This window comes from Gopherus flavomarginatus, chromosome 25 (genome assembly GCF_025201925.1).
Source record: "Gopherus flavomarginatus isolate rGopFla2 chromosome 25, rGopFla2.mat.asm, whole genome shotgun sequence".
Classification (NCBI taxonomy): Eukaryota; Metazoa; Chordata; order Testudines; family Testudinidae; genus Gopherus; species Gopherus flavomarginatus.
In genome coordinates, this window is record NC_066641.1 from 10714160 (window position 1) to 10740466 (window position 26307).

Consider the following 26307-nt stretch of genomic DNA (forward strand, 5'->3'; position numbering starts at 1 on the left):
TCAACACCCGCCCACCCTCCCAAGGGAAGTTCTTGAGGTTACCAGTTCATCACAGCTTCAGCGCCGAACAAGCCCCAGTCCTTCCAACCCTCCCTAAGGTTCGGGGCCTTCTCTGGACCTGTCCGCTTGCTGGATCAGGAAGAAGGCCAGTTTAAAACCAGGCTCCTTATCCAAACTCCCTTGCTGTGTCTGTTGGTCCCTGGAGAATCCATGCTCCTTTCCAGGGGGCCCTTTCTGCAGCAATGTTACAACCTGAGCGAATTTGCCGTCAGTCGCCCCCTGCTGTTCTCCTATTCACCCTTCCTCAGTGTCAGTCGCTCCCTGCTGTTCTCCTGTTCACCCTTCCTCAGTGTCAGTCGCCCCCTGCTGTTCTCCTGTTCACCCTTCCTCAGTGTCAGTCGCCCCCTGCTGTTCTCCTATTCACCCTTCCTCAGTGTCAGTCGCCCCTGCTGTTCTCCTATTCACCCTTCGTCAGTCGCTCCCTGCTGTTCCCCTGTTCACCCTTCCTGTGGAGACACAGACAATCTCACAAGGGACACACACACACACAGAGGCATTTTTAAAACAATGGACACCACTGAATTAGGTTAATGCCTTTGAAGTCCATTCAGGATACTGCAGGAAATTGTCGGTCTATGTCACCACCAGCACACACAGCTGGTCTGCTTGTGCCTTCCCCTTGTGTGAGACACGTCAGGGACTGAACCCAGGAACTCCAGAGCTAAAAGTAGGAGCTGCTACTGCTTGAGCGAAATAGCCAAGTGCCCCCAGCTGGCTCACACCCTCTGCACATCAGGCATGGCAGGGGCGCTCGCCAGCTCCGGTATGAACACCACCATAAAGGGCAAGGCAACAGGCAGCTGGGAGATAGACACCCAAAAGCCCCTCTAAGTGTGCAGCCCCCTTGCGTTCTGCCCTCGACTTCTCAGCCATCATCACAAAACCCACCATCAGTTCAACAGCAGGAGGGAGGCGAGCTCTCCATTTTCACAGCCATGGCAGGTATTTTTCAACAGAAGCAGACAGCACCAGTAATACAGTCTCTCTCTCACACACACACAGTCTGGCACAAGTGATTCGGACATTGGTGAGAAAGGGGGATTTTTTAAAAGCCTTTCCCCCTTCTCTTCCCCATCCCCTCCTCCACACAGCACGTCCAGCTTGTTAAGAGTTCAGACAGTCTATTGGCTTCCAGGGCCTTGGGAATAGGATGTGAGGCCAAGTGCCTTTGAACTGTTTATTTTCAACTCTTCAGCAGCTGGTGTGCAATCGGGAGTCACAGGTGCTCCCGAGATGGGGGTGGCTGAACTGGGGGCAGCCCATTCAGTAACCACACCGGGGCGTTAGCAGGGCTTAGTGTAATATTCCCACCTTTCTGTTGCCACACTGAACAGGAGATAATCCTTTGAGAGTGACAGAAAAGCCACCAGGTAGGTTTGAGTCTCTCCAGTGCCCCAAGAGCAAGAGAGATCTGGCATCTAGAACTCGCTAGGACACTCACTACGAGCGGCATGACATGACAGTAGCACCTAGAACTCTCCACCGAGATCGGGACCCCCACCAAGATTGGGATCCCCATAGTGCTAGGCGTTGTACAAATACAGGAGAGAGGTCCCTACCCAAAGGAAGCCACAGGGTGGGGAAGGGAGAGAGAAGCACAGAGAGGGGAAGGGACGGACTTAAGGTTGCACACTAGGTTAGTAGCAGAGGCAGAAACAGCCCCCAGGGTCTACTAAATGCTATCCATTGCCTTACCCACTAGAGCAATGATCCACATTGTGGGCTAGTAGTTAGAGCAGAGGCCTGCTGGGTTCTGTCTCTGCCCAAGTGAACAAGTACCGAGCTCCCACAGCAGCCAATGGGATCTTTTGGAAAGTCACTGTCTCACTCGGTGCCTCAGTTTACCCCTCTGTGCACTGGACAGAAGAGTAGATACCGCCCTCACCGGGTATTGCAAGGTTTAACCCTTTGGGCCAGGGTCACAAGGTGGGGAAGGGAAGTTCAAACACTGGTCACGCCAGGTACCAGGACAAGCTTGCTGCTGCCCCCTGGAGTGCACCCACCCAGCCGCTTCACCTCGGCTGCCCTCCTCAGCGCAGGCAGCTCCGCCACTCAGGGGCTGCTCACGCGCCTCGCCTGTCGGCCTGCGACAGCTCTCCCAGGAGACGATCCCCGACGGGTTGACTAGAAATGTCAGCCGGGTGATATGTGATACCAGGCGCCAGGGTGGCACTCCGGGTGAGGGCACTCGGGGAGAAACCGTGCGGGAGAAGGACTCTAGGAACCAAACCCGCCGGGCTTTTCTCACAGGGTTTGCTATGCCAGCCATCGGGCACATATGTCGTCAGGGGGCCCTGGGGGCACGTGCACAAGACGTAGCACAAGGAGATCCAGATCCCTGAACGAGCCAGACTCCCTACACCGGCCCCCAGGGGCGGCCAGGCAGTGCCATGCTGCAGCTACTCAGCGAGGGACTGGTATCCCTACTCGGCAAGGGACTGGTATCCCTACTCGGCAAGGGACTGGTATCCCTATGCCAAATGCCAGAGTCCACACTCCTCCCATCAGATATCCCTATGCCACACGCTGCCCCCACACCCGAGGTACCCCTATGTCACACACCACTTCCCCCGAGGTACCCCTATGCCACACGTGTACACCCTCACCCGAGAGATATCCCTATGCCACACACCGTTCCCCCGAGGTACCCCTATGCACATGGGGCACTCACCCCCCCCAAACACACACACGCACAAAGTATCCCAACGCCACACACTGCAGCCCCCAACCTCCCACAGCTAAACCCATCCCCAGCTACACACAGCTCCTGCGGTGACACTCATCCCGGGAATCCCACTGCCGGGCGGAGGAGGCCAGCAGGAGCCCGTAGGGGAAAGGAGAAAGGAGCTATGGGGCTCTGAGAGTTCAGCTGGGCAGCAGAGGGTCAATCTAACGGCTTGTTTGGCTCCCAAGGCACGTTGCAGCCAGAGTGCCGGGCAGGGGAGCCTCATGATCTCTCTTTCCCAAGACGGCTGAGCATTTCCCCATCCTGGTGGGGTAGCAACGGATGGAAGGGGAGATTTTGCTTGCCGATTAAGACCCAGGAGGGAGAATGGGCTAGCAGAAGGAAGTGCTGGCCAACGGTTAGAGCAGGGAACTAAACGCCAGGACTCCTGGGTTCTCTGCCCTGCTCTGCACTGAGTCCCTGGGCAAGGAACACCCAGCTGTGTTTTCAGCCAGGGGTTTCGAGCACCTCTATTGTCCAGGGAGCCCGACCTGAGGCCGCTAAAAGACAATCCCATTTTCACAGTGCCAAGAACCTGCACTCTTGCCAACTTCAATCAATCAGTGGCTCCAGGCGCTCCACCCCTTTGGAAAATCAGGCTCCTTTGAAGGGGTCACAAGTTGAGCTCCCCCCCGCCAAATACAGAAACATTGAAGAGTCAGGGCCTCCTGATGAGCTGAAGCCAGGGGTGGTTCAGAGCTGGGTCTGGTGGAAACAGAGTCAGGGCCTGATCCCGCAGCCCTCCTGCTCTGTGACACCAATGGGAGGGAGGGCTGGCGGCCTGGGCCCACAGCCGTTATTGATCCAGAGACTCAGAGCAGGCAAACAGCTGGCGGAAGGGGCCCTTGTGCTGTGTCTCTCGTCGTTTCTCTCCCACTAAGGGCCAGTTCAGACCAAGGCTCCTGGGCCATCTTGAGGGCAAGAGAAGCAGCGAGCTGCCAAGTCATTTGCCTCACAGATCTGGCCACCCACATCCTGCATCGGGCGGGGCAGGATTCTTCCCCTCCCCCCTGGGTTATGCAGAAGCATGTCCGTCCGTACTGACGGGCACTCACTGGTCATCACCGACTTTCTTCACCCAGGCCATATCCCGCTCCGACTGACTGGTTGCCAGGTCCTAGGGAACATCAGACAACCCCCATTACCATCAGCAGGAGGCACCAACCCTTCATGCACAGACTCTGGGGTGCCTCTCATCCGGTCCTGGTGGATTTCCCAGTCTCCCCAGCTGGTAACCCAGCCATCCCCTCTCTCCCCTGCTGTTGCTCTCTCAGGATAGACCAAGAGCCACACACTCCTATCAAGCCACCACATGTAATCCCTTCCCCAGGAGAGGCAAAGCTGCAGGGGTCAGCTGCAGGGGGTGGACCAAGGGCTTCTAGCCCCGGAGAACTGCTGTCTGGCATTTGAGCGACAGGACTCGGCCGGCTAGCAGAGGGCGGTGGCAGGCTATCATCCGTGGATCAGCCACAGAAAGGACACAGCCATCTCCCCTAATGTCTCCGGCCTAAGCAAGGGCCAGCAGAGCAAACCTTGCACAAGTCCTACCAGCCCCACGTCTCCGCACCAGAGACGGGATCCTGGGGGCACGAAGTCAAGTGCGAGCATCCTGCCAGAGGGATCAGGCAAAGCCAACAATCCCTGCATGCTTGGAGATCTCAGTTCCAGTCGATGGACAGCTGCCCCCTCTGCCAGGGACAGAGACCAGGACCAGGCTCAGGTCTCTGCCCATCATGACTCCACCCGGCCCAGGGGGATGCTCCAGAGTTACAGCAGTGGGGCCGAGAGCAGGACCTGCCCCTGCCCGAGCTCTCAGCTTGTGGGGGAGAGGCACAGGTTTACAGCCATCCCTGGGTGCTCCCGGAAAACAGAAGCCCCGATTCCAAATGGCAGCAAGGCACCAGTACAGGATTGGGCCTCTGCTCTTTCACAAGGCCTGATCCTGCAAGGAGTCTGGGGCAGGATCGGGCCCAGGTGAACACCCGCAGCGGCCCGACTGCCCCCTCACCTGCGCCCGGGTTTCCTGGAGCTGCTTCAGCTCAGACTGCAGCCTCTCACACTCTGCCTTCAGCTGCTCCTCCCGGCGCTGCGAGCTCTGGGCTTCGTGCCGGGCCTCCTCCAGCTTGGCCTCCAGCCTGTGCACCTCCAGCTCGCTGGGCTGCTCCAGGCTGCGGGAGCTCTGCCAGCTCATGGAGTGATCCAGCACTGGGGGGATGGGATAATGTTGGTGAAGGGAGGCCCTGGGGGGAGGCAGACCCACCCCAATTGACACAGGCTGGCTCTCTCTACCTGTCTCCCTTCCGCCAGCATCTCTCTCCCAGGGGGGAGGTCAGAACACAAAAGCCTTATTGGGGTCAGCCCCACAGAAAAAAGCCAACAACTGGCTCTGTCTCGGTAACAAACCAAAGCAAGAACTGTCCAGGGAACAGAAGCCATGTACAAACGGGCACTCCAGTTTGCAGCCAGGATAAAACCAGGGCCCTGCACCTCCGAGGCAGGTCCCGCTCCTCGCTGGGGCCGGCCATTAGGAGGAGACATGACCCCATGTCTGTGTTACACATGGTCCCAGGCAGTCCAGGCGCGCTCCCAGTAAGAGCAGCAAGAACCTGCCTGAGAGCTCTGGCTTGACAGCCCTGGGGCCTGATCCCCCACTGGGGTAAACCAGCGTCAGTTCACTGGCGCTAAGGGGCCAGATCCCCAGCGGGCGTCAATCGATCCAGCTCCACGGACAGCAATGCCTGAGCTGAGGAACTGGCCAGCAGTCCACATCTGGTGTCCAGACACCCAAGGTGGCAGCTTCCTCTTTGGTTTTCAGTGATCCCTTCCTTTAATTGTATTTAACGGCAGGTTTCATGCTTGCCCCAGTGACTCGCGCTGCTAGGTAATTAGCCGCCCTGATTAGAGCATCTCTATTCCGCTGCAGCTCATCCCGGAAGTGCCTGTGCCAGACGGATGAGGTTGGCAGCTGTGGCTCTCAGGGGTGAAGAAGTCACAGGGGGTGGCCAGGGTTCCCTTTTCTATGGCAGGGGGATCTAGGGTGACCAGATGTCCGGATTTTATAGGGACAGTCCCGATTTTTGGGTCTTTTTCTTATATAGGCTCCTATTACCCCAACTCCCTGTCCCGATTTTTCACGTTTGCTGTCTGGTCACCCTAGGGGGATCATTCGAGTCTTGGGCACCTTTAACATGAGTCAAGCCACAAGCAGCACGGGGGGGAATCAGTCATTCTCCCACTACCACCAAAGACCCCTCGGTAGTGAAACCACCACTAGGAGAAGCAGCTGGTGATCAAAGAGCCGGTGGGTCTGCTTTACAGGCTGCTCTTGCACCAGCTCACAGAGGGATGGGGACCAGGCACGGAACTGGGAGGCAGAAGCTCGCTTCCCCCCCTCTCTGTGCCTCTCCTCTCCCCCCCCCGCAACCATCCCGTGACTCTGGAGGAGAACGGTGTCTCGCTCCCAGAGCGTGGCACAGCTTGGCCAGTGTCCCCAGAGCTACCCTCCCGCTCAGAGATCCAAGTGCTATCAGAGCGCCGACGGCGGGAGCTACCACCCAGTTGTGAACAGCTGGCCTGTGCCATCTGCCCCACTAAAGCCATGGAAATGGACTCGTGTTCCCGGGTGGCAGTGAGTCTGAAACGGGCCATTAACTGGGCTTGTGGGCTTCAGAAACAGAAGCGACAATCGAAGGGGCTGCAGTGCCCTCTGCTGGCTGGAAAGCACCGTGCCTTAGCACGGGACCCTGGCGTGGTTTGATCCCCATCCCTTCGAGCGGCCCAGAGCTGTGCCATAGAGCTGTTCTTTTCAGCAGTGACATAAAGATATCGAAAGCATCAACAGCCCACAGTACTCTGCAAGCTAACAGGCCCGACTCAGAACCAACCCTGAGTAGGTCCATCAATGGCTATTAGCCAGGATGGGCAGGGATGGTGTCCCCGGCCTCTGTTTGCCAGAACTTGGGAATGAGCGACAGGGGATGGATCACTTGATGATTCTCTTTCTGTTCATTCCCTCTGGGGCACCTGGCAGTAGCCACCGTGGGAAGACAGGATGCTGGGCTAGATGGACCTTTGGTCTGACCCAGTCTGGCCATTCTTATGTAGGGTATAATTCCATGGCCTGCGTTGTGCAGGAGGTCAGATTAGCTCAGTGTCTCTCAACCTATTTACCAACGTGGGCCGCATATGCAGCTCTCGATGTCTTATGTGGGCTGTGTCCACACACTATATATACTACCTATATGGCCCTGAGGATGTCACATGGGCGGCAACTGTGTGCTGATTGGGCCACAAGCAGCCAGTGGGCCTTGGGTTGAGAATCAGTTGGTTTAGACAGTCATAATGATGCCTTTTGGTGCTAAAATCTAGAAACCCTATAAAATATTCATTGGGCTAAAGAACACCTCATAGCAGGACTCCATTCTGGGGGCTGGAATGAGGAGAGAGAGGGCAGCACACTCCAACTATTCTCTGCTTCCCAGGGCCCATACAGGACCATGCAAAGCAGAGTGTAAGTTAGAGCAACCCTGAGGCTGCTCTAAACACCAATGACTGGGCAGGCCCACGAATGTCCCAGAATGCAGTAAGCAGAAAAGTGGCCTTAAGGAGCTGAGAATCAAGGCCAGTGAGGGCATAAGCCCCCACGTATTACAAGTCCCTCTACAATGGCCAACATTACGCAGGGTCCACGCTGGGGAAGACCAAACATCTTCCTAGGGCAGAAAAGAAAAACTCACCATGTGTCAGGCCAGGGCTTCCGTGGAGCGACAGGTATTGGACCTCCTGGTTCTGCAGCTGGGAGTTGAGGTTCTGGAAGGAGTTGCCATCTCTCTGTCTCAGCTGCTGCTCCAGGCTCCGGATCCGATTCAGATGAGTCTCCACCAAAGCTCTCTGGGGAGGAGGGGAAAAAATGGATTGCAGAAAGAGGGTGAAGGGAAGAGATCTGTGCTGCAAGTATATCCCCCCCTCTACACATACAACCCTTTTCACACCACGTGGTTTGTGGGCCCTTTCTGCATGAGGCCCAGACCCATGTGGTACACGGGGCTATACAATCTGAATTTACACGCCAGAGCCCGAGAGCCAATCTTATGGCCACTGCTGTGGCTGACACACCAGGGATTCAACTGGGGACCTCCTGAACTAAAACCAGGAACTGTTACAGCTTGAGTGAAAGCTCTGCAGCTGGCCTGTGTAACAGATTCTGATCCCCCACAGATCAGTACCTGTAATGAACACTCACCAGGCGGCTACACAAACACCTATGAGATTCAGTAGCTGGAATACACCCAGCGCGGAGGGCAGATTTTCAAATTACAATAGGAGTTGGGTGCCTAACTCCCTTAGACATTTCAGAAAAATCCCACCTTAGGAACATCCCAGCAATGGACTGTCAACCGCACCAAAAGCCACCAGCTCAATCGTCACACCTGAGTGCTGCATAAACCACAGTCCCTGTGTCTCCTCTCTTGTGCGGTTTGTCCCACCCACACAGACATGTCCGCACCCCAAAAACAACACTCAGCTGGATCCTCTTTGCCTGATCTTTTGAATTCCTGGGTGGCCTCGGAGACGGCTTTTGTTACTTACATTCCACCAAAATGAAGGGCAGTTGTTAAACTAATGAACGCAAGAGGTTTTTACCCAGCCCACATAACAACAATAAGGTTAAAAGCACTCAGGAGGACAGAACGAGACCTCGACAAGCTGGAGAACTGGTCTGAAATGAACCAGATGAAATTCAATAAAGACAAGTGCAAAGTATGTAGGACTGGGGGGGGAAAAAATATCAACTCTCTTTTGATCGAACAACTGGCTAGATGTTTGTGCTGCTGAGAAGGATCTGGGGGTTCCGGTGAATCACAAACGGCGTACGAGTCAGCAGCGTGATGCAGTTGTCAAAAAGGCGAAGATCATTCTGGGGCGCGTTAACAAGGGGGCCAGGTGTGAGGCTTGGTCGACACCAGGAAGTTAGGTTGGTGTAACTACGTCGCTGGTGCAGGCAGAGCTAGATTGATGGGAGAATTCTGGCTGCTGCCACTCAGGGAGGTCAACGGGAGAAGAAATCCCATCAACACAGGCAGCGTCTTTGGTGAAGCGCTGCAGCATTTTAAGTGCAGACGACAAGCCCTAAGCCATGGAAGGGATTTATCACGCTCTGCTCGGCACTGGATACCGCGCTTAAGGAATGACATGGACAAACTGGAGAGAATCCAGAGGAGAGCAACAAAAATGATCAAAGGTTTAGAAAACTCGACCCATGGGGAAAAAAGTTTTTAAAAACCTGAGCGTGTTTAGTCTTGAGAAAAAGCAGACTGAGAGATGGAACCTGAGAACAATCTGCAATATGGTGCGGGCTGTCACAAAGACGACTGCGATTGACTATTTTGCGTGCCCGCCATAGGCGCCAACTCTGTGGGTGCTCCGGGGCTGAAGCACCCACGGAAAAAAATTGGTGGGTGCTCGCCTCCGCCTCCTCCGCGAGCGCGCCACTGCGCCCTGCTTCTCCCCACTCCCTCCCAGCGCTTGTGCTGCAAAACAGCTGATTCGCGGGGCAGGGAGGAGGGGGAACATGGCGTGCTGGGGGAAGAGGCAGGGCCGGGGCAGGGATTTGGGGAAGGGATCCAATAGGGGCAGGGAGGGGGTGGTGTTAGGGCAGGGACTTTGGGGATGGGGCGGGGCCTGGGGCATGGAAAGGGTGGGGTCAGGGCAGGGGCAGAGAAAGGGGCGGGGGGTACGGGCACCCACCGGTGCTGGAGAAAGTTGGTGCTTATGGTGCCCGCGGAAGCTAAGACAAGAAGTAATGGGCTTAACCTGCAGCAAGAGAGATGGAGGTTAGATATTAGGAGAACTTTCTAACTCTCAGGGTGGTTAAGCTCTAGGTTTCCAATGGAGATTTGGAGTCTAAATACCCCTGTGGACCTGGGCCCAAATGACCAGCCGTGGAAGCGTTTTCACAGTCTTCATGAAGCTCTGAGAGCAACCCGAGGCCGAGGGACAGCTGGAAGCAAAGAGGTTCTGCTGCCCGAGGGAGCCGAGAGCACTTTAAAAGCGAAGGGGAAGTGATAAGACACATTAATAAAAGTCACGTTCAAAGCCGCACTGCAGCGGGTTCTGACTCAGGCATTAACCGAGGTAAGTAATCGAGTTATACTGCCTGATGCATGAATTCAGCCACTATAAGAACTGTGTCTTGGAGAACTCTGCATTCCCCTAGCACAGAGCTCAAACGAGCGAAGCCCTGCAAGAGAGAGTGCAGCGGGTCAGTATCATCGGCCCCACTTGACAGATGCACAGAGAGGTGAAGCGATTTGCCCAGCAACAGTGAGTCAGCAGCAGACCTGGAAATAGAACCCAGGAGTCCTGGGAATAGAATCCTGACACTGGTTCCCTGCAAACGGGTCCAGAGCCGCAAAAGGTATTTAGACACCTAAACTCCCATGAAGTTAGGGGCTGAAATCCCTTTGGGGATCCGGGCCATACTCCCTGTGAGGGCCAGGAATGGAACCCAAGATTCCTGTCTCTCACTCCCCTGTTCTAGCCACCAGAGACACTCCAAGATCAAAGGACAGAACAAACTTTCTGGTACCTTATGCCACCTCCTATTACCACAGCTTCTAAGCGCTTCAGCCTTTAATGCATTTATCCTCACAACCATGTTGTTACTCCACTGCACAGACGGGGAGCAGACACAAAGAGATTAAGGGTCCTGCCCAAGGCACACAGGACATCTGTGGCAGAGCAGGAAATCAAACCTGGGTCTCCTAAGTCCAAGGCCAGCCCCATAGCCTCCTGACTACCCTTCCTCTTCCTAGCTATCTGCCTCACACCAAAGGGTTATTCAATCTGGTTTCCTCTGGCCTATTTTTGAGTGGTTGAAGACTATCCCAGGCCATGAGTTTGTGGCACATGCAGGGCACTCGTCGGAACCTACCATCTCCCGCAGCTCCGACTCCAGATCAGCCTTCTCCACACATAGCTTCTCATACGCCTGGATCATCTCGTCCAGCTGCTCCTCCCTCTCTTTGCTCTTCTGCAGCTGGAAAGAAGCAAAGGGAGCTGTTTGCAGGGAGCCAAGAGAGACACGCCGCATCTATGGACACATGCTACAGGTACTAAAGGCGGAGGTCCAAGCCTCTCTGCCGTGGGGTCCTTGGATACTTGAGCAGCGGGGGAGACAGTGATCCTGCTCCAGCCAGAGAGAAGTGCACACAGGAACGATGAGAGCAGATAATAAATAGCTTCCCTTTCCCCCGCCGCTTGGAACCACAGTGCTTTACAAGCGTTATCTATGGAGAGTCCGCCTCTGAAATGCAGCCACCTCTGGGGTGCAACACAGCAGCTGTTTAACAGCACCCAGCAATGTTTTGGACCGGAATAGAAGAAAAACGGCATGCCTGGCTTAAATGGCTCGGGAAGGGGCTTTTTGGTTGGCAAAGTATAATTATTGGAGCTGGAATTTGCCAGGATGCCAGGCTTACCCCCCACCCCGCATCTGAGAATCCTCCTCCATAGGGGCCTGCCGATCCTTCTATCCCAAAGGTTGAGAAATTGTCTCTGTTGGGCTCTGCAAATCCCCCACCCCCACAATCACTGGGACAGAGAATCCCCCTCTATCGGGCCCTCCAAACCCTCTTAAAGCCACAGACACACATACACCTCTGCAGCACAGGGCCTGGCTAACTCCATCTCCCAGACCTCACCACAACTCTGATCTTTTCAGCTAGGAACCAACAGGCCCAGGCAAGCAAGGTGCCAAGCCCCCCGAGCCACCCACCTCATGCTGGAACTGGTTCAGCTGCTGCTGGAGGCTGGCCTTCTCGCTCTTCAGCAGGGAGCACTCCTGGGTGTTGTAGACTGAGAAGAGGCGCTCCTCCCCGAACTCGCTGATCACCGGGTACTGCAGCCACGGGGCGAAAGCAGACACGGGCATCAAGGAACCTGCCGACAGCAGCCCCGGCACCTCCCCAGGAGCCTGGGGGCTGCCCCCAGCTAGCATCCAGTGGACCAAGTTACAGGCTGGCCCAGCAGAACAGCGCGCCGCTTGGCACGGTTCAGAGGGACTCCCAAAGCTCCATGGATGTGGCTGTCTCAGAGTGGCCTTCTGCTCAGGCCAGCGCCAAGCACAACAGAGACGCGCTCTGGTTAATCACCGTTGTGCTAGAGACACAGGATCTGCACGCCTAGCGGTGCATAATCCCGGGGACAAGCCCAGAGCTACACACTGCGTATACAACCCACAGAAACGCATGTGAGCCCAGAAACACCCCTGCCTTGCCCTTGGGTGTCTAATCAAATCTACAACCCCAGAGCTGCTGCCCACAAAGTTGTAAACAGGCGTACAACCCTAGAGCGGCACACCCAGCTGTGTATTACTGTGTGCGTGAGCCCAGAGCCGCACACCCCGCACCTCACTGTGACAACTGCTATTACAGTTATCCTGGACTCCTGGCACCTGTCCCAGCAGTTCCATTCACCTGGTTGGTGTCAGGTCCACCCTGGATCTGGCTGCATTGGGGGTGGGAGGGGACACTCGCCCTCCCGCACCTCACCTTGATCTCATACATCTTCAGCCTCCTCTTGAGGGTGGAGTTCTCCCTCTCCAGGCTGGTCAGGCGGTTTTTGATGTCGTCGTAGGCCGTGATGAGGGCGAAGTGAGAGGCCGAGCACATCTCGCTGGAAAGGTCCGTGTTGGGGCTGTCCAGCCACTCCTCATCCTGGCACAGGGCCTCCTGGGTGAGGATGCTGATGTCATCCTCAAACATGGAGTCCATCGCACAGCTCGGGACGGGCCTTCAGCGGGAATCGCCAGGGCACAGCGACTCCTGACTGCAAGAGAATGACAAGAGCCAGGGTGAAGAGAGGAAGCAGGGCCTAGAGGTTAATCATCAGTGTTCCAGTAGCACCTAGGGACCCTGTCGTCTCCCCGTGGCAGCTGAGCAACATACAAATGCACAGTGAGATGGTCCTGGCCCCAGAGTGCTTGCAACCCCCAGAAGCTGACCAAGGAAACATTATCCCCATTTTACAGGTGGGAAACTGAGGCACAGGGAGATTTGCCTGAAATCACCCAAGGAGTCTGCGGCACAGGCAGGAATCAAACCCAAATCTCTCAAGTCCTGGCCCAGCCACAAGAACAAAGCACGCAGACGAGCCACTTAACCACGGTATTAGCCTTGCAGGGGAGAGACCTGTGGTTGCTGGTGGATGGTGTCCGAGATTTTTTTTTAAAGCAGACCAGGAAATGGGCAGTGAGGGGTGCCCATCTCACACTGGTAGGGAAACAGGCTTGTGTTTATTAATGAACTGCCATTTAAAAAGAAAACAAAAAACCAAAGCCTCCTGTCCTGGAACACAAGAGAAATCCAGGAGCACAGGAGGCAGATAAATAACAAACCAGGTAATGGTGGATTTAAAAGATCTCAGCACGGTGAAACCTCTGCCAATAGAACGGCTAAAAAGGGGAGGGAGCCTGGAAGAGGAACCAGAACTATCTAAATACCTCCCCCAACACACTAAAAGATGGGAGCTGGGGACATGACACACACGAGTCACCGTGGCAAAGGGGGCGGATGAAGACAGAGGTCGATGAGCAAACTTTCTGCTGGCTTTATCACCTTCCAGCTGAGAGGATGAAAGCAATTTAAGTCATCGCTAAGACCTGATGATAATTAATAGCTAGGCCTGCTCCTCGGTAGATCTCAAAGCACGACACAGGGACTGTGTCCCGGTATCACTCTGTCAGTTAGGGGCGAGGGGTTTTCTTTATGGCTACAGTTATCCCAGTACAATTTCTAGCGTGGATGACGCAGTTATCCTGGTAAAAAGGTTGCTTATACTGGTAGAGCATAATCCCTTCCTCATACGGGTCTAAGCTACACCAGCACAAGCACGTTGATACCAGTAAACCTGTGGCCACTCTGCGAGGGGGGTGCAGGATTTTAACTACACCGGTGTAGTTAAAGCGGCACCGCTCGTGTGTAGACAAGATGTGAGCACCAGGCTCCTCGTGACATAGATAGAGCTACTACAACAGGCATTCAGACAGAAGGCTGCATGAACTGAAGCTGGCACCAAGCCGTGCCCAGTGTCGCACGAGGCTCTCACAGCACGGGGGGGATGCATGACGTGTCAGCCGGTGGGGGCGAGCTGAAGGAAGTCTGAGTTGGTGTTATGTACGTGCTGAGTGGGCCAAAGGAAGGTGTAAACTACAGCAACCTAAGACTCCACTCTGATTTGGGGCCAAGGGGGATTAAGTGACTGTCTCAAGGTCCCACGGGAAGTCTGTGGCTGAACCAGAAATAGATCCCTGTCCCGATGTCTCCCAGGCTGGTGCCTTAGCCACAAGGCTCCCCTTACTCCCTAGAAATACAAGGCAGGAATCCAACTCGCCCTGTAGAAAGACACGCTCATCACCAAGAGCCTTCTGATTCCTGGCACCAATGTCCCCACCCCCATCGCTCGCCTGCTCGGGTGCCGCAGACCTGAATTATACCCGCAGAGGAGGTGGGGCACCCTCTTTTCTTCAGGCCACCAGTTCAAATCCAACCCGGATTAGTAGGGCCTGAAGTTCCGCCCAGCTGTTTATGGAACTAGGAGAATGAGACGGGGGCTTAAACCCAGAGCTTTAGCGGACAGGTGCCTCTGACACAGCTGGCACCAGCTGAGTCCCTTTGTTGGCAGCCTCAGGAAAGGAATGGGCTGGTAAGACTTCTCTCTCACCGCCATGCGGGTCCCTCCAGGGAAAGGGTCAGGGCATGTGGGAATGTCTTTCTTCCATGCATAACTAACGGTGACACGAGGGGTTAAGGCACTGCCCCAGCATGCAGGAGACCTGGGATCAACTCACAGCTCTGCCACAGCCTTCCTGCATGACCTTTGGCAAGTCACTTAGACCCTCCATGCCTCAGTTTCCCCCTCTGTAAAATGGGGGAGAATAACTCTGAGTAGATGTCTATGCAGCCTGACAGGCGGGGTTATTAGAGCAGGGTGGGCTAGGAGTCAGGAAAAGTACGTTCTTCTAGCCCCAGCTGCACAATGCGACTTCAGGGGAGTCACACATTCCCTCCCAATCTTTATCTGCTTCACTTGTTAGAGCAGACCTGGCTTTGTACCATGCGTATGTACAGTGCCTAGCGCCGAACCCGCTCTTGGGAGGGGCTTTAAGGCCCCCTTCAAACAGCTTTTTCCCAAAGATCTTTCTGTTGCTTGTGCCAGAGGACGGCTACAGTGCCACTCTCTTCGCTAATTAGCACTTAAATGCATTCAATTAAATAACGCCTACAAAGAGCATGACATCATCACAACGGCAAACCCAGCCCAGAGGGCAAACGAACAACTCCAACCAACCACAGAAAACACACTATGAACCAACGTAGGGGAAAAAAATCCTACAAATTCCCAGACCCAGCCTCACAAACCCCCAGATGCCACCCCACTTCACTCCCCTAGAACTCAGGGGAAAGGCAGAGGACTTGCTTTCACTGCCAAGTTAACAGAGAAGTTATAACTCAAGTCCCATTCGCACACTAACCCTTCGCTCAAATGCCCGCTGCTGGTAACTGGAGTTGGGCCAGTCCAAAGGGAGAGAGCCCTCAGCAGCTGCCCCAGACTCTGCAGTGTGAATGCCAGCTAGCGCAGGGGTTCTCTCGACAAATTTTTCAGTGACCTCAGAGCGCGGCCATCCACTCTTGCTTAGGGCCACTCTGACGATTTTTCCTAAAATACTTAATTAACTTTATGGAAAACAGATAAATATGCACATATACAAGTCCAAATCATTATCATTTATTTACATAGAGGGTTGGGTTTTTTTTTTGCAGGCTCAATGATAAAAATAATGTACAGTTGTTTCTATTCTTTACTGGACCTAAACAGGATAGAAACACAAATAAGGTGTTTTGCACATTCTTGTCCTCTGTTGTTGTGGTGGTTTCTTTTGCTTTTCGGTTGCTTTAAAAAAAACAACAAAAAACGTGCTAGCTAGTAAGTCTGCTGTTATGAAAAGTAATATTTGTTAATATCACTTTACACAGCAGACTTACTGGGAGGCTGTGAAAAGTGATATTAACAAATATACTAAGATCAATTTTCATAGCAAAATTAAGCCCTGGATGGGCAGACACAGGGGGGCCACGAAGGCAGTGGGGGCCAGGGATGATACGGGGGGGTGGTGAGCCAAGGCCCGGCATCCGCAGCCTGGGTCCAGGGCCAGAGCCCAAAGCCCCAAGACCAGAGCCTGCTGCCTGCCACTCCAGGACTGAAGCCTGAAGCCAGAGCCTCACCCCACCCAGGGAGGTGGGGAACTCACTGGCTGCCTTACCTGCCCTGATATTTGTGGCTCCAGAAGGGGGCAGGGGAGGGGCCAGTGCTTTCCCCTCTTCTCTCCCCCACTCACTGCCCAGGTGGCTGTGGCTGCAAGAAAAGCCCCTGGTGGGGGTGGCCGCATGCAGCCACAGTAGCCATGTTCAAGAAATGCTGAGCTAGCACCACCCAAGTACTGCCCGTCCCCCAATGCCTGCTCACCATTTTCCCCACGCGCCCAGAAAGGACAGACAAGTTGTCCCATATGTCCCTGGGAAAGAATCCCTCCTGCAGCGCTAAGAGCTGTGGAATGAGCCTCAGACGTCTATGGGATACGGATGGCATTATGGGATAGAGAAAACTGCACGATGGGAACTTGACTCCTTGCTTCCAGGCATCCCTGCACGACTCATTTCTACCCCACAACGCATTGTGAAAACAGGCCAAAGGGCACTGCATGGTATGGCGGCCCATGGCACACCGGGTCAGCTACCTGCAGTGCGCTGCACTTTGCATCCATGCAAGCACTCTGGGCAGGCAGAGGCAGGGGACCTGACCTGGCATGTGAAATTCAGACATTCAGTTCTCTTCGTTAAACCACTTTGATGCCCCGCCCTTTGCCTATTTAGATTGCGAGCTTTCTGGGGCAGGGACTGTCTCTCATGCTGTGTTATTAACGAGAGAGGTCCCAAGCAAGCCCTATTGTGCCAGGCGCTGTCCATGTCCAGAGGAGAACATCAGGCTTGCCAACAACCTGAACAGAGCACGAGGGGTCATACAAAGCATTAACGCCACCAGCACGAGAGGGAAAGTGGCTTGCTCCAGGTGAGCGGCAGATGTGGGAACAGGACCCAGGGCTATCAAGTCCCAGTTCTGTGTTCTAACCACTGCACCACGCTGTCTCTGTAAGACCTAGCCCTCACTGTCGAGGCCCGTATGCACTACTGTAATACAAACAATACAGAATCAGAGCCAACTGCCTTGCAACAGACCGAATGACATTTAAAAAAAAAGGGGGGGGGGGTTGGAAACAAGCCCATTAGATTGATTTCAAGCCCTTTTGACTCAAAATCCCTCCATCCACAATTGACGCTAATTGAGCTTTTCATAATCCCGGGTTCCATTTCAAGCTGCACAGCTATTAAAATATTATGACTGCACCACCACCGCCTCTCATAGCCCGCCCTGCGCCCAGCTGGCACTGGCCCAGCACCGATAAGAGGGCCAAAGGGCATCGCTGGGAACGGCAGGTCATTGCAGGGAAGGACGGCGCAAGCCAAGCCAGGCTGGAATAGCCGGTCACAGAGCAGGCGCTGGGGTTATAGAAAAAGCCATTACATTACATCCACGGGGCCGAGGAAGGCTAAAAGAGAAGGCAACCTCGGGGCACTACATGACCTTTACACGCTCCCATAATACTTGTCTGTTCAGATGCTGTATTTACAGAGAGGCCATAAAGCCAGCACAACACATAGTCTGTTAGGGGAGCAGGCGACTAAGGGAGTTAGTAATAAACCCTGGCATTTATACCGGACCCTGGAAAGAGGAATTCATCCTGAGACCACTGCCACGAGGTCTTGGGGGCTGGAGGGGTTGTTCGAGCTGTTTTCCAGATGGGGAAACTGAGGCACAGGAGGGTTAAAGCCTAGCTTGTCCAAGAGTGGCCACAGATCCCCAGCACCTCCACCCTTTTGGGGGGCGCTGAGTGACGGTTGCTCTAGTCAATGGATCTGTAGGGGTTAGGCTCCTTTGAAAGCCAAGGCCCCTTACGGCATCTCAAGTTGGGCTCCCTAAAAATTGGAAACGCTCAGAAATCACCGGCCACCTGAAACGTGGCTCTTAGTCACAAAGAGAATGTGTGTCAAAGCCAGGAAGAGACTCCCAATCTCCTGAGCTAGCACGAGAAACCAGGAGCCCCAAGTCTCACCTCTCTCCTCTGACCACTATCCCACACTTCCTCCAACACCAGATTCTTCCCGCTCCCTCCATCCACATTTCCAGATCTAAATCTCCCCTCTGTGCCACCCGGGCCACATGCTGGCCTGACTTTCTGCCAGCGCAGGCAGCAGTGGGTGATGACTCAACGGTCTGCAAGAAATCGCTAGGAGACACCGGGCACCCTTCAGAACGGTTCACTCACCCTTTGGAGTCCTTCATTTTTCAGTTATTTGTTCTGGCTTGCGCCCAACCTGAGGTGGCACATTTGTTTTGCTCGCAGGTTAATTCCTTAAGAGGCCTGAGCTTACCCCACAGGCCTGGACACGACAGACCTAGGAGAGGCTGGCATTAGAACATGCAGTTGTCCTAACCCAAGCTGAACAGGAAACCCTTATATGTGAGACTGAGACAAGCAAAGGCAGCATCGCCCAGTGAACAGGACTCCTGGGTTCTATTCCTGCTGCTAAGCAGGCAATTGGTTTGAGTCGTTACAACAGAATGGACTGGGAAGCAGGACTCCTGGGTTCCATTCCTGAATCTGGAAAGGGATTTGAGTTAGAGCAGGACTGCTGGTTCCTAGTCCCCACTCTGCCAAGGACTCACTGTGTGATCACTTTGCCGTTCCGTGCCTCAGTTTCCCCCTCCGTACAACGTGGATAATGAAACACACTCAACAATGCACCGCATGTGTGCTGAGCGTCAGTGGGGCTTGTGCCCTCTCCAGCAATCCCCTACCTTCTCCAGCAGCCCTGTATGACTGACCAGAGAGTCTGCAGCAGCGTTGGATAAATCGAAACATCGAGACATTCACTGAATCCAACAGGAAAGCAAATAATGTAAACACTACAGCTTCCCCAGTTATTTCATGCCATTTATTTTACATGGCCTCTACGTTTTTAATCGTCGGTCTGCTGCAGAACTTTGCAGTTAAAATGCATCACTGCCTTGCAGGAGATCTTGGCATGGCTGCAGCTGTGGATTTTAGAAGCTGGGGAGGGGACAGGTGATGTTTTTGGCACCTGGAAAGGTGTGGGTGGCAAACTGTGATAAACTGTAGTAGGTATACTAATTGGCAATTAAATAGTCAACAAAAGTTTAATAGCTGACACTGATTGCGATATCATTGGGTTTCAGACTTAACCACCACCTGATATGAACAAGGCAGTTCGCCTCTCCCGTGTTATGGTTTCAGGCTGTCTGCAGACTCTGTGGGGGGAAGGGACAGGAACTTGAATCCCTCCGAAATACCTGACCTGGTGCCACTGACAAGCATGATTGCGTCAGTTACATCTGGGTGATGAACTTTGCAACCATAAGGCCTAGAAACGTTTTGTTTTTTTTCACATGAGCGAACAAGAAGCCAAACATTCCCCAGCTTCAGAATCACGGCGCACCTGAGCCTCAAAAGCAGGTAGGCAAGTAACCAGTAGGATCAATTTCCAGCACAAACACGCAATCCCAAACACCAAGCAGGGGCCAGACTCCTTGGCCACAATTCCCCAAGGGCAGCTTGATTCTCACTAGTTTATCGTACCCTGCCCATCTCCACGGTCTACAGTTCTCTCCTACAGGAGAGGATCAATCCTATAGGAAGCAGTGGGAGTCCCTCCTGTCCCAAGGGGAGACATGGCCTCAGCTATGCAGCATGACAGCTGGTTGGTACATTTCAAGCAGCACCAAACACAGCTCTGGTTTGCAGATCGCTCAGGGGCTAGAGGGACCAAGGACCCTCCTCGGCACCTGGCTTCGCTGCCTACACCCAGCTGTCTCCCACTAAGTGTTGGCACCGATACCAACATTTGACAGCCACCAGGTCACAATGGGACCATCCTGGATAATAACAGCTTCCCAGGCCCTGTAGTTTAAACACCAGGGGAAGATGATTCAAGAGTTACCCCCTATAACAGCGTACCTCCCCCAGCCCCTACAAAAGGACAGCTGCGGCGGTGCAGATCTGAATCTCTCTCCTGCCCTTAGCTTCTTGGTTACTCAGTGGTGATGGCAAAGATTCCTCCCTTAATTGCTTTTTATCTCCCTTGGCTGCTTTCTCTTTCACTTTGTGACTGAAGCAGCAGTAACTCACCGCGCAACAGAGATCGCTTCAGGTATCAGGGAAGGCAGCAGAGATGGCGCGCATGGGCAGGGGTGCTGGAACCCTTTGTACGGGGGGGCAAGGGAGGCTGAGAGCCACTGAACCAAATTGAAAACTCTGGATACGACAGAAACCACTTCATGCCCAGGGGTGCGACGGCCCCCCTAGTTCCAGCCCCTCTGCGCATGGGCGTGCAGCCGTGAGCATCAAGCGTGCGAGTGAAATCGCACCAGTGTGTGCAATGTGGGAGAGAAGTTTGCCAGCTGGTATGGATGAGCGAGAGAGAGCGCGTCTGTGTGCAAAGAGTGCACCAGTGTGTGTGTGACTAGCTGTACGAATGTGCGTGCGTGAGCCCAAGCATGCACTTTGTCACGCGCATCAGGGTAGCGGTGAGGGTGTGGAAGGCTGTGAGCTTGCATGTGGGAAAGTAGCATGCATCAGGGTGTGTAACTGTGTGTGAATGTGCAACGTTGTGGCCCTGAGTGTCTGCTTTGTCACACGCATCAGAGCAGTGTTGAGCATGCCAGTGTGGAAGGCTGTGAGCTTGAGTGTGGGAGAGTCGCGTGCATCAGGGTGCGTAACACTGAGTGTGAACGTGCAACATTGTGGCCCTGAGCATGCGCACGGGCCTGTGACCCACATCCCGTGCAAGGTGCGAGTCTGACTGTGCAGGCAACAGTGATGTTGTGAGAACAAGCCTGTGTGAAAGCAGGTGGCGGAACCATTAACCCCTTCCTCTCTGCTCTGCTAACCACAATGCAAACATTCAACTTCCCAAATGGAAGGCACCAGAGCAGGCCTGGGAGCCAGTCGGGCATCCCTGCATTCACTCCAGCCAGCCGGGAAGATGCTTGCAAATAATAAACTACCGTTACCTGGCTGACAAAGCCCCGGCTCCCTGCTCAAGCCCTGCTGTGAGCCTTCATAGAGATCAGCCTGCAAGCACAGACTCCTGACCCCTCCCTCTCACCCCATCCAGAGTCATCCCAAGCAGCCAGATGTTGCATTTGCTTCCAGATGTCTGGCCCCTGAGCCCAAAGCAGAGCTGATGTGGGTGGGAGGGGAAGGGTCTGTCTAGATGATCCCACTAGTGTGTGGGGACTGGAGTGAACATATACAATGGGAGCAGGATGGGGGGGTGATGCTTGCTGTACTCAGGGGGAAGGGTCAAGTGAATGGGTCCTGGTGTGCGGGGGGTGTGTGTGCATGTGCAGCTGCATTAGTTACAGATGCAGAGAGTGGTCAGAATGCATGGGGGGGGGGGTCACAGAGGCAGGGATGGGGGGACAACAATGTGATTGTGGGGGGGGGGAATCAGGATTGGAGAGCGTCATAGACACATTGGGGGCCCGCTAGTTAGGATGGAAGGGTCACAGATGCAATGGGTCACAGGTCTTAGGATGCAGGAGGTCAGAATATGAAGGGCCCAGTGGTGCCCTGGGATCAGGATGGGGGAAGATCACAGACACAACGGGATGGGAGTCGGGTTAGAGGGGTCACAGATTTAGGGTGTCAGTAAGCAATGGGGGGACAGATGCAATGGGGTCAGGGAGTTAGGGGTGTGGGAGTCACATAGGCAGGGGTCAGCACGCAATAGCTCAGCAGAGGTTGGGGGGGTGTCACAGATGCAGGGTGTTAGGATGGGGGGGTCACGGATGCAATGGATAGGATGGAGGGGGTATCATGGATGCAGGGTGTTAGGATGGGGGGTCATGGATGCGATGATAGGATGGAGGGGGTATCATGGATGCAGGTTGTTAGGATGGGGGGGTCACGGATACAATGGATAGGATGGAGGAGGTGTCATGGATGCAGGGTGTTAGGGTGGGGGGGTCATGGATAGGATGGAGGGGAGTCATGGATGCAGGGTGTTAGGATGGGGGGGTCATGGATAGGATGGAGGGGAGTCATGGATGCAGGGTGTTAGGATGGGGGGGTCATGGATAGGATGGAGGAGGTGTCATGGATGCAAGGTGTTAGGATGGGGGGGATCACGGATGCAGGGTGCTAGGATGCTATAGAGCAGTTGGCCAGCGGGATCAGAATGGGGGGTCACAGATGCAGAGGCTGGGGGATGAGGGCAGGGATGAGACATGCAATGGGATCACTATGAAATTGGATGGTGGTAGGAGTTACAGATGCCAGAGGGATGGGGCATCACAGATGCAATAGTCCAGGACTGAAGGGAGGGGTGGGGGGTCGTCAGTATGCAATGGAGTCTGGGAACTAGGGGAGATTGGGGTGTGGAGGACTCCCGGACATAGGGGGCTGGGAGGGAACAGGGATGCAATGGGGCCAGGGAAGGGTCGGGCTGGGGTTCCGGGCAGGGAGGGACCAGGGATGCAGTGGGGTCAGGGAACTGGGGAAGGGTGCAGGGGGGCTGGGAGAGGGTCAGACGGGGGGTCCAGGCAGGGAGGGACAGGGATGCAGTGGGGTCAGGGAACTGGGGAAGGGTGCAGGGGGGCTGGGAGAGGGTCAGACTGGGGGTCCAGGCAGGGAGGGACAGGGATGCAGTGGGGTCAGGGAACTGGGGAAGGGTGCAGGGGGGCTGGGAGAGGATCAGACTGGGGATCCAGGCAGGGAGGGACAGGGATGCAGTGGGGCCAGGGAGGGTCGTGTTGGGGGGGCTGGGTAGGGAGGGGTCGAGGTGCAATGGAGCCAGAGGATTGGGATGGGGGGGCCAGGCAGGCAGGGTCGGGCTGGGGGGGCTGGGCAGGGAGGGGAGATGGTTGGACTCGGAGGCTGGGGAGGGAGGGGTCGGGGTGCAGTAGGGCCAGGGGAGGGTCAGGGTGCAGGGGGGCCGCGCAGGAAGGGTCCAGGGTGCAGGGAGACTGGGGGAGGGTCGGGGGGCAGGGAGTGACTGGAGTGTAGCGGAGCTGGGGCAGGGAGGGGCCGGGGAGGGCGGGGTCGGGGTGCAGGGGGGCCGGGGAAGGGTCGGGGTGCAGGGGGGCCGGGCAGGCAGGGGCCGGGGTGCAGGGGGGGGCGGGGGAGGGGCAGGATGGGGGGCGCAGAGCCCGGGGTCCGGTACAGCGCGTGTTTCTCGGACCTTTACCCCCCCCCCGCCCAGAGGAGACAACACCCCCCTCCCCGTGGGCCTCCCCCCCGGCCCGACCCCCCCCGGCCGCAGGCCCCCGGCCGGACGCGGCGAGCGAGGCAGAACCGACTCACCGCAGCCGCTGCCAGGCGGGCTCCATCCTCGGCACGGCCGGATTTCCCCACCCCACCGCACCCCTGAGCAGCGCCGGGGGGGCGGCTCCTTGGCCCCCCACCCGCTCGCTCGCTCTCTCTCTCCTCCCCGGGAATTGCTCAGCTCCGGCTCCGCCGCTTCCCTTTTCCTGCCGCCCCTTTCCTCCGCTCGGAATAGCCCCCGCCAGCCGCACCACGTGGCCCGCAGCCGGGCCGAGCCGAGCCGAGCCGGGCCGGGCAGGCTGGATCCCTGCCCAGCGCATCCCCGGCCCGGGACCGCTCGGCCGCAGGCTCCCCGCTCGCCGGCGCCACGCCAGCTCCTGCCCGGGGAGCCAATAAACGAACCAGACACAGGGCGAGAGGGACAGAGTCCCAGACCCGCCCTGGTCCTTTCCAAGAGGCTCGGATCCTGTCCCTTATCTCCCCCCACCCTTAAAATGCTGCGGTGGGTTTTTAAGGGAAGAGGAGGAGCTGGGGAAATAACCCTCCCCACGCCTCTCCTCTCCCCCCAGAACCAGCTGGCCGCTGCCTCTGCTGCTCAACCAACTTCCCAGACAGGAGCGTCATTTTCAATCTCCTCCTCATTTATTTGTCTGGTGTCTGGCTCCTCCTGGCTAACCGGCAGGAGGCGGCTGATCTCGGCCGGCTGGAGCGAGCTGAGTTAGCCCCCGTTTCCCACCCCCTGCTCCCACAGCCCCTGCCTCATTTTGGGGGCCCAGATCTGAGACCCTCCCCTCTGGCACCTAATTTTCAGAGGCCTGGAGCGCTGGCATGTCCCTGCTGAAAACCAGGCCTCTTTAAGAAGTCTCAAGCCAGCCCCAAGGCTCACTAGTCACTTTGGAAAATCCTAGGCCTGTGAATTTTCCCAGTCTGTGAAATTTCCCCTTCTTCACAAAGCTGCAGGGAGCCCTCAGGAGGGGATGTTTGCAAATCGCTTAGAGATGGGAAGTCCTGTGTAAACAGTACCTCTGCCTGTGGCTACAATTGATTCGTTTAGTTTATGGAGCAGATGAGCTGCAGTTTCAAGACCTTTGTGTAGTTCCCCCCCCAGTGCTGGAAATTTTACACATGAATCAAATTCAGTTCATTCCCTTTGGAGCTCGGCCTTTGCCCTTAGGGTTGTGCTGAGATGAACCTGCACGTCCTCGGTCCATAACGGGTGGGATTGTGAAAAGTGTCTAAGTAATTCCGGGACGTTTGAAGCACCCACGGGAGATGTTTTCCACGCTGATCGTTTCCAGGCTAAGCTTGGCCTGAGAATTTTTTTGGTTTAGTGGATGTTTGCTTGAAATGAGATTCTCCATACCCAAGGGAAAAAATTGAGTACGTCTCTCCCCCCATGGATAAAACACACACTCTGTGCATGGAGCGAAGCAGAGATGGAGAACTGAATCCTATCCCCAACCCACCAACCTTTGACCAGGGCCCAGGGCCGCCCTGTAACTACTATGCCAACCTTCCAGCGGGAGTCCGTAACTCCTGTGCATGCCTGACTCGACAACCTACTCTCAACACTCCCCCTTCAGCCAACCTCACTGGAGCCGAGGATGGCATGATAGCTTTACCTGTGCGCCCATCATGGGCAAGGGGGCTCCATGAGGCGGACTGTAGGTGGCACTTCCTCCAAAGGACGTATTTCATGCTAGCATCTAAAACGCCCATGCGCTCCGTTGCGGTCAGTACGCCTCCCAGTTCGCCAGTCATGCAGCCCTGATTGACACGATGGGAAGTGTTTTGTTCGCGAGCTCCTGCAAACTGATTTATTCCTTCTCAAGTCTTCTCAAGAAAGCCGTAGGAGTAGATTACTTCCGTATTGTGTATGAGAGATCAAAATAAAATTGAGACATTTTAAATAGAATAACAGTGGGAGAAATTAAAAAAAAATACCACCTAACCCCATTAAATACATGCAGTGGGGCGTGGGATTTTTTTCCCAGTGAGAACATATTATTCTTTAAATATCTCTCTATTTAGAGGCTTCTATTATGGAATTACATTTTTTTTTCAGTTAGTTGCACAAGGGCCTTATTAATAGCTGTTATCCTTTCTCTGGTGAAGCTGTCACTGTGGGTTTCCATATAGTAGTGTGTGTTACGGGTGTTGATGCAGGGACAGAATATATCCTTTTAACAAAGGCATCATTGTCTGAGTCAAGGGGTCTGTAGAGTTGATGGTTTGGGGATGGTTGTTGTTTTTATGAGGTCACACCCAGAGGCCCCAGTTGAGGTGTCCAGTTGTGGGGACACACACATGGCCAGTAAGAGACATTGTCCGTCAATGATCAGAGGGGTAGCCGTGTTAGTCTGTATCCACAAAAACGAGGAGTCCGGTGGCAAATAAATCTGTTAGACTCCTCGTTGTTTTTGTCCTTCAGTGGAAAGTTGGAGCCTAAGTAACTTTCAAGATCTGGGCCTTATAGTCTAAAATGGACAAACCAGACCAAAGGGTGGGAGAAAGGAAGCCTCATGAACCCCATTTCGCAGATGGGGCACTGAAATCCAGAGAGATTTACCGTCAAGAGTTTTGAAACTGACCTGGGGATTTAGGGTGCCCCAAACCAAGGTGTCCAGAGAGCAGAGGCTCGGTGCATTGAAAACCAGGCTGCTTTAAGGAGGCTCAGTTGCCCTTCCAAAATCAAAAGACTTTTCAAAATCTTGACCATGACCCATAGGATGTTTATGACCGAGGCAGGAATTGAACCTACATCTCAGAGGTTGTTGCCTTCACCGGAAAGCCTTTCTTCCTACCTTTTCTGGAGTAGGGAGAATGGGAAAACCACTAAAAATGTGTGGTTGATGTGAAAACAAAATTGTGTTTCTATGTAAATACCCTAGATGAATGCATATAACGCATGACTCTTCAGCATATCTCATCTCTGTGGGCTCTTGTCTCCCTTTTACAGATAGGGAAATTGAGACAGAGTGATGTGACTTGGCCAGTCAGTGGCACACCTGGGCCACGTACTCAGGAGATCCTGGGTAGTCCTTTAGTGCCTGATTCTGTG

At 54.8% G+C, this 26307-nt stretch overlaps 1 protein-coding gene across 2 annotated transcripts in view; it reads right to left on the bottom strand.

Annotated features, from left to right (window-relative positions):
- TBKBP1 (TBK1 binding protein 1) overlaps positions 1 to 24932 on the bottom strand; it is a 57802-nt gene extending 32870 nt beyond the window's left edge. The window contains exons 1-7 of one of the 2 annotated variants that reach the window (XM_050934819.1): positions 24869 to 24932; positions 12337 to 12613; positions 11562 to 11684; positions 10719 to 10823; positions 7522 to 7675; positions 4794 to 4990; positions 3841 to 3902 (exon numbers count right to left, since the gene is read on the bottom strand). In XM_050934819.1, coding sequence (XP_050790776.1) covers positions 3841 to 3902; positions 4794 to 4990; positions 7522 to 7675; positions 10719 to 10823; positions 11562 to 11684; positions 12337 to 12558 — 863 coding nt within the window. In that variant the 5' untranslated portion in view covers positions 12559 to 12613; positions 24869 to 24932. Of the gene's footprint in view, positions 1 to 3840; positions 3903 to 4793; positions 4991 to 7521; positions 7676 to 10718; positions 10824 to 11561; positions 11685 to 12336; positions 12614 to 23285; positions 23364 to 24868 lie in introns of those variants that run through there. The other variant, XM_050934818.1, reaches the window with a different exon arrangement.
- Between the last annotated feature and the right edge of the window lie 1375 nt (positions 24933 to 26307).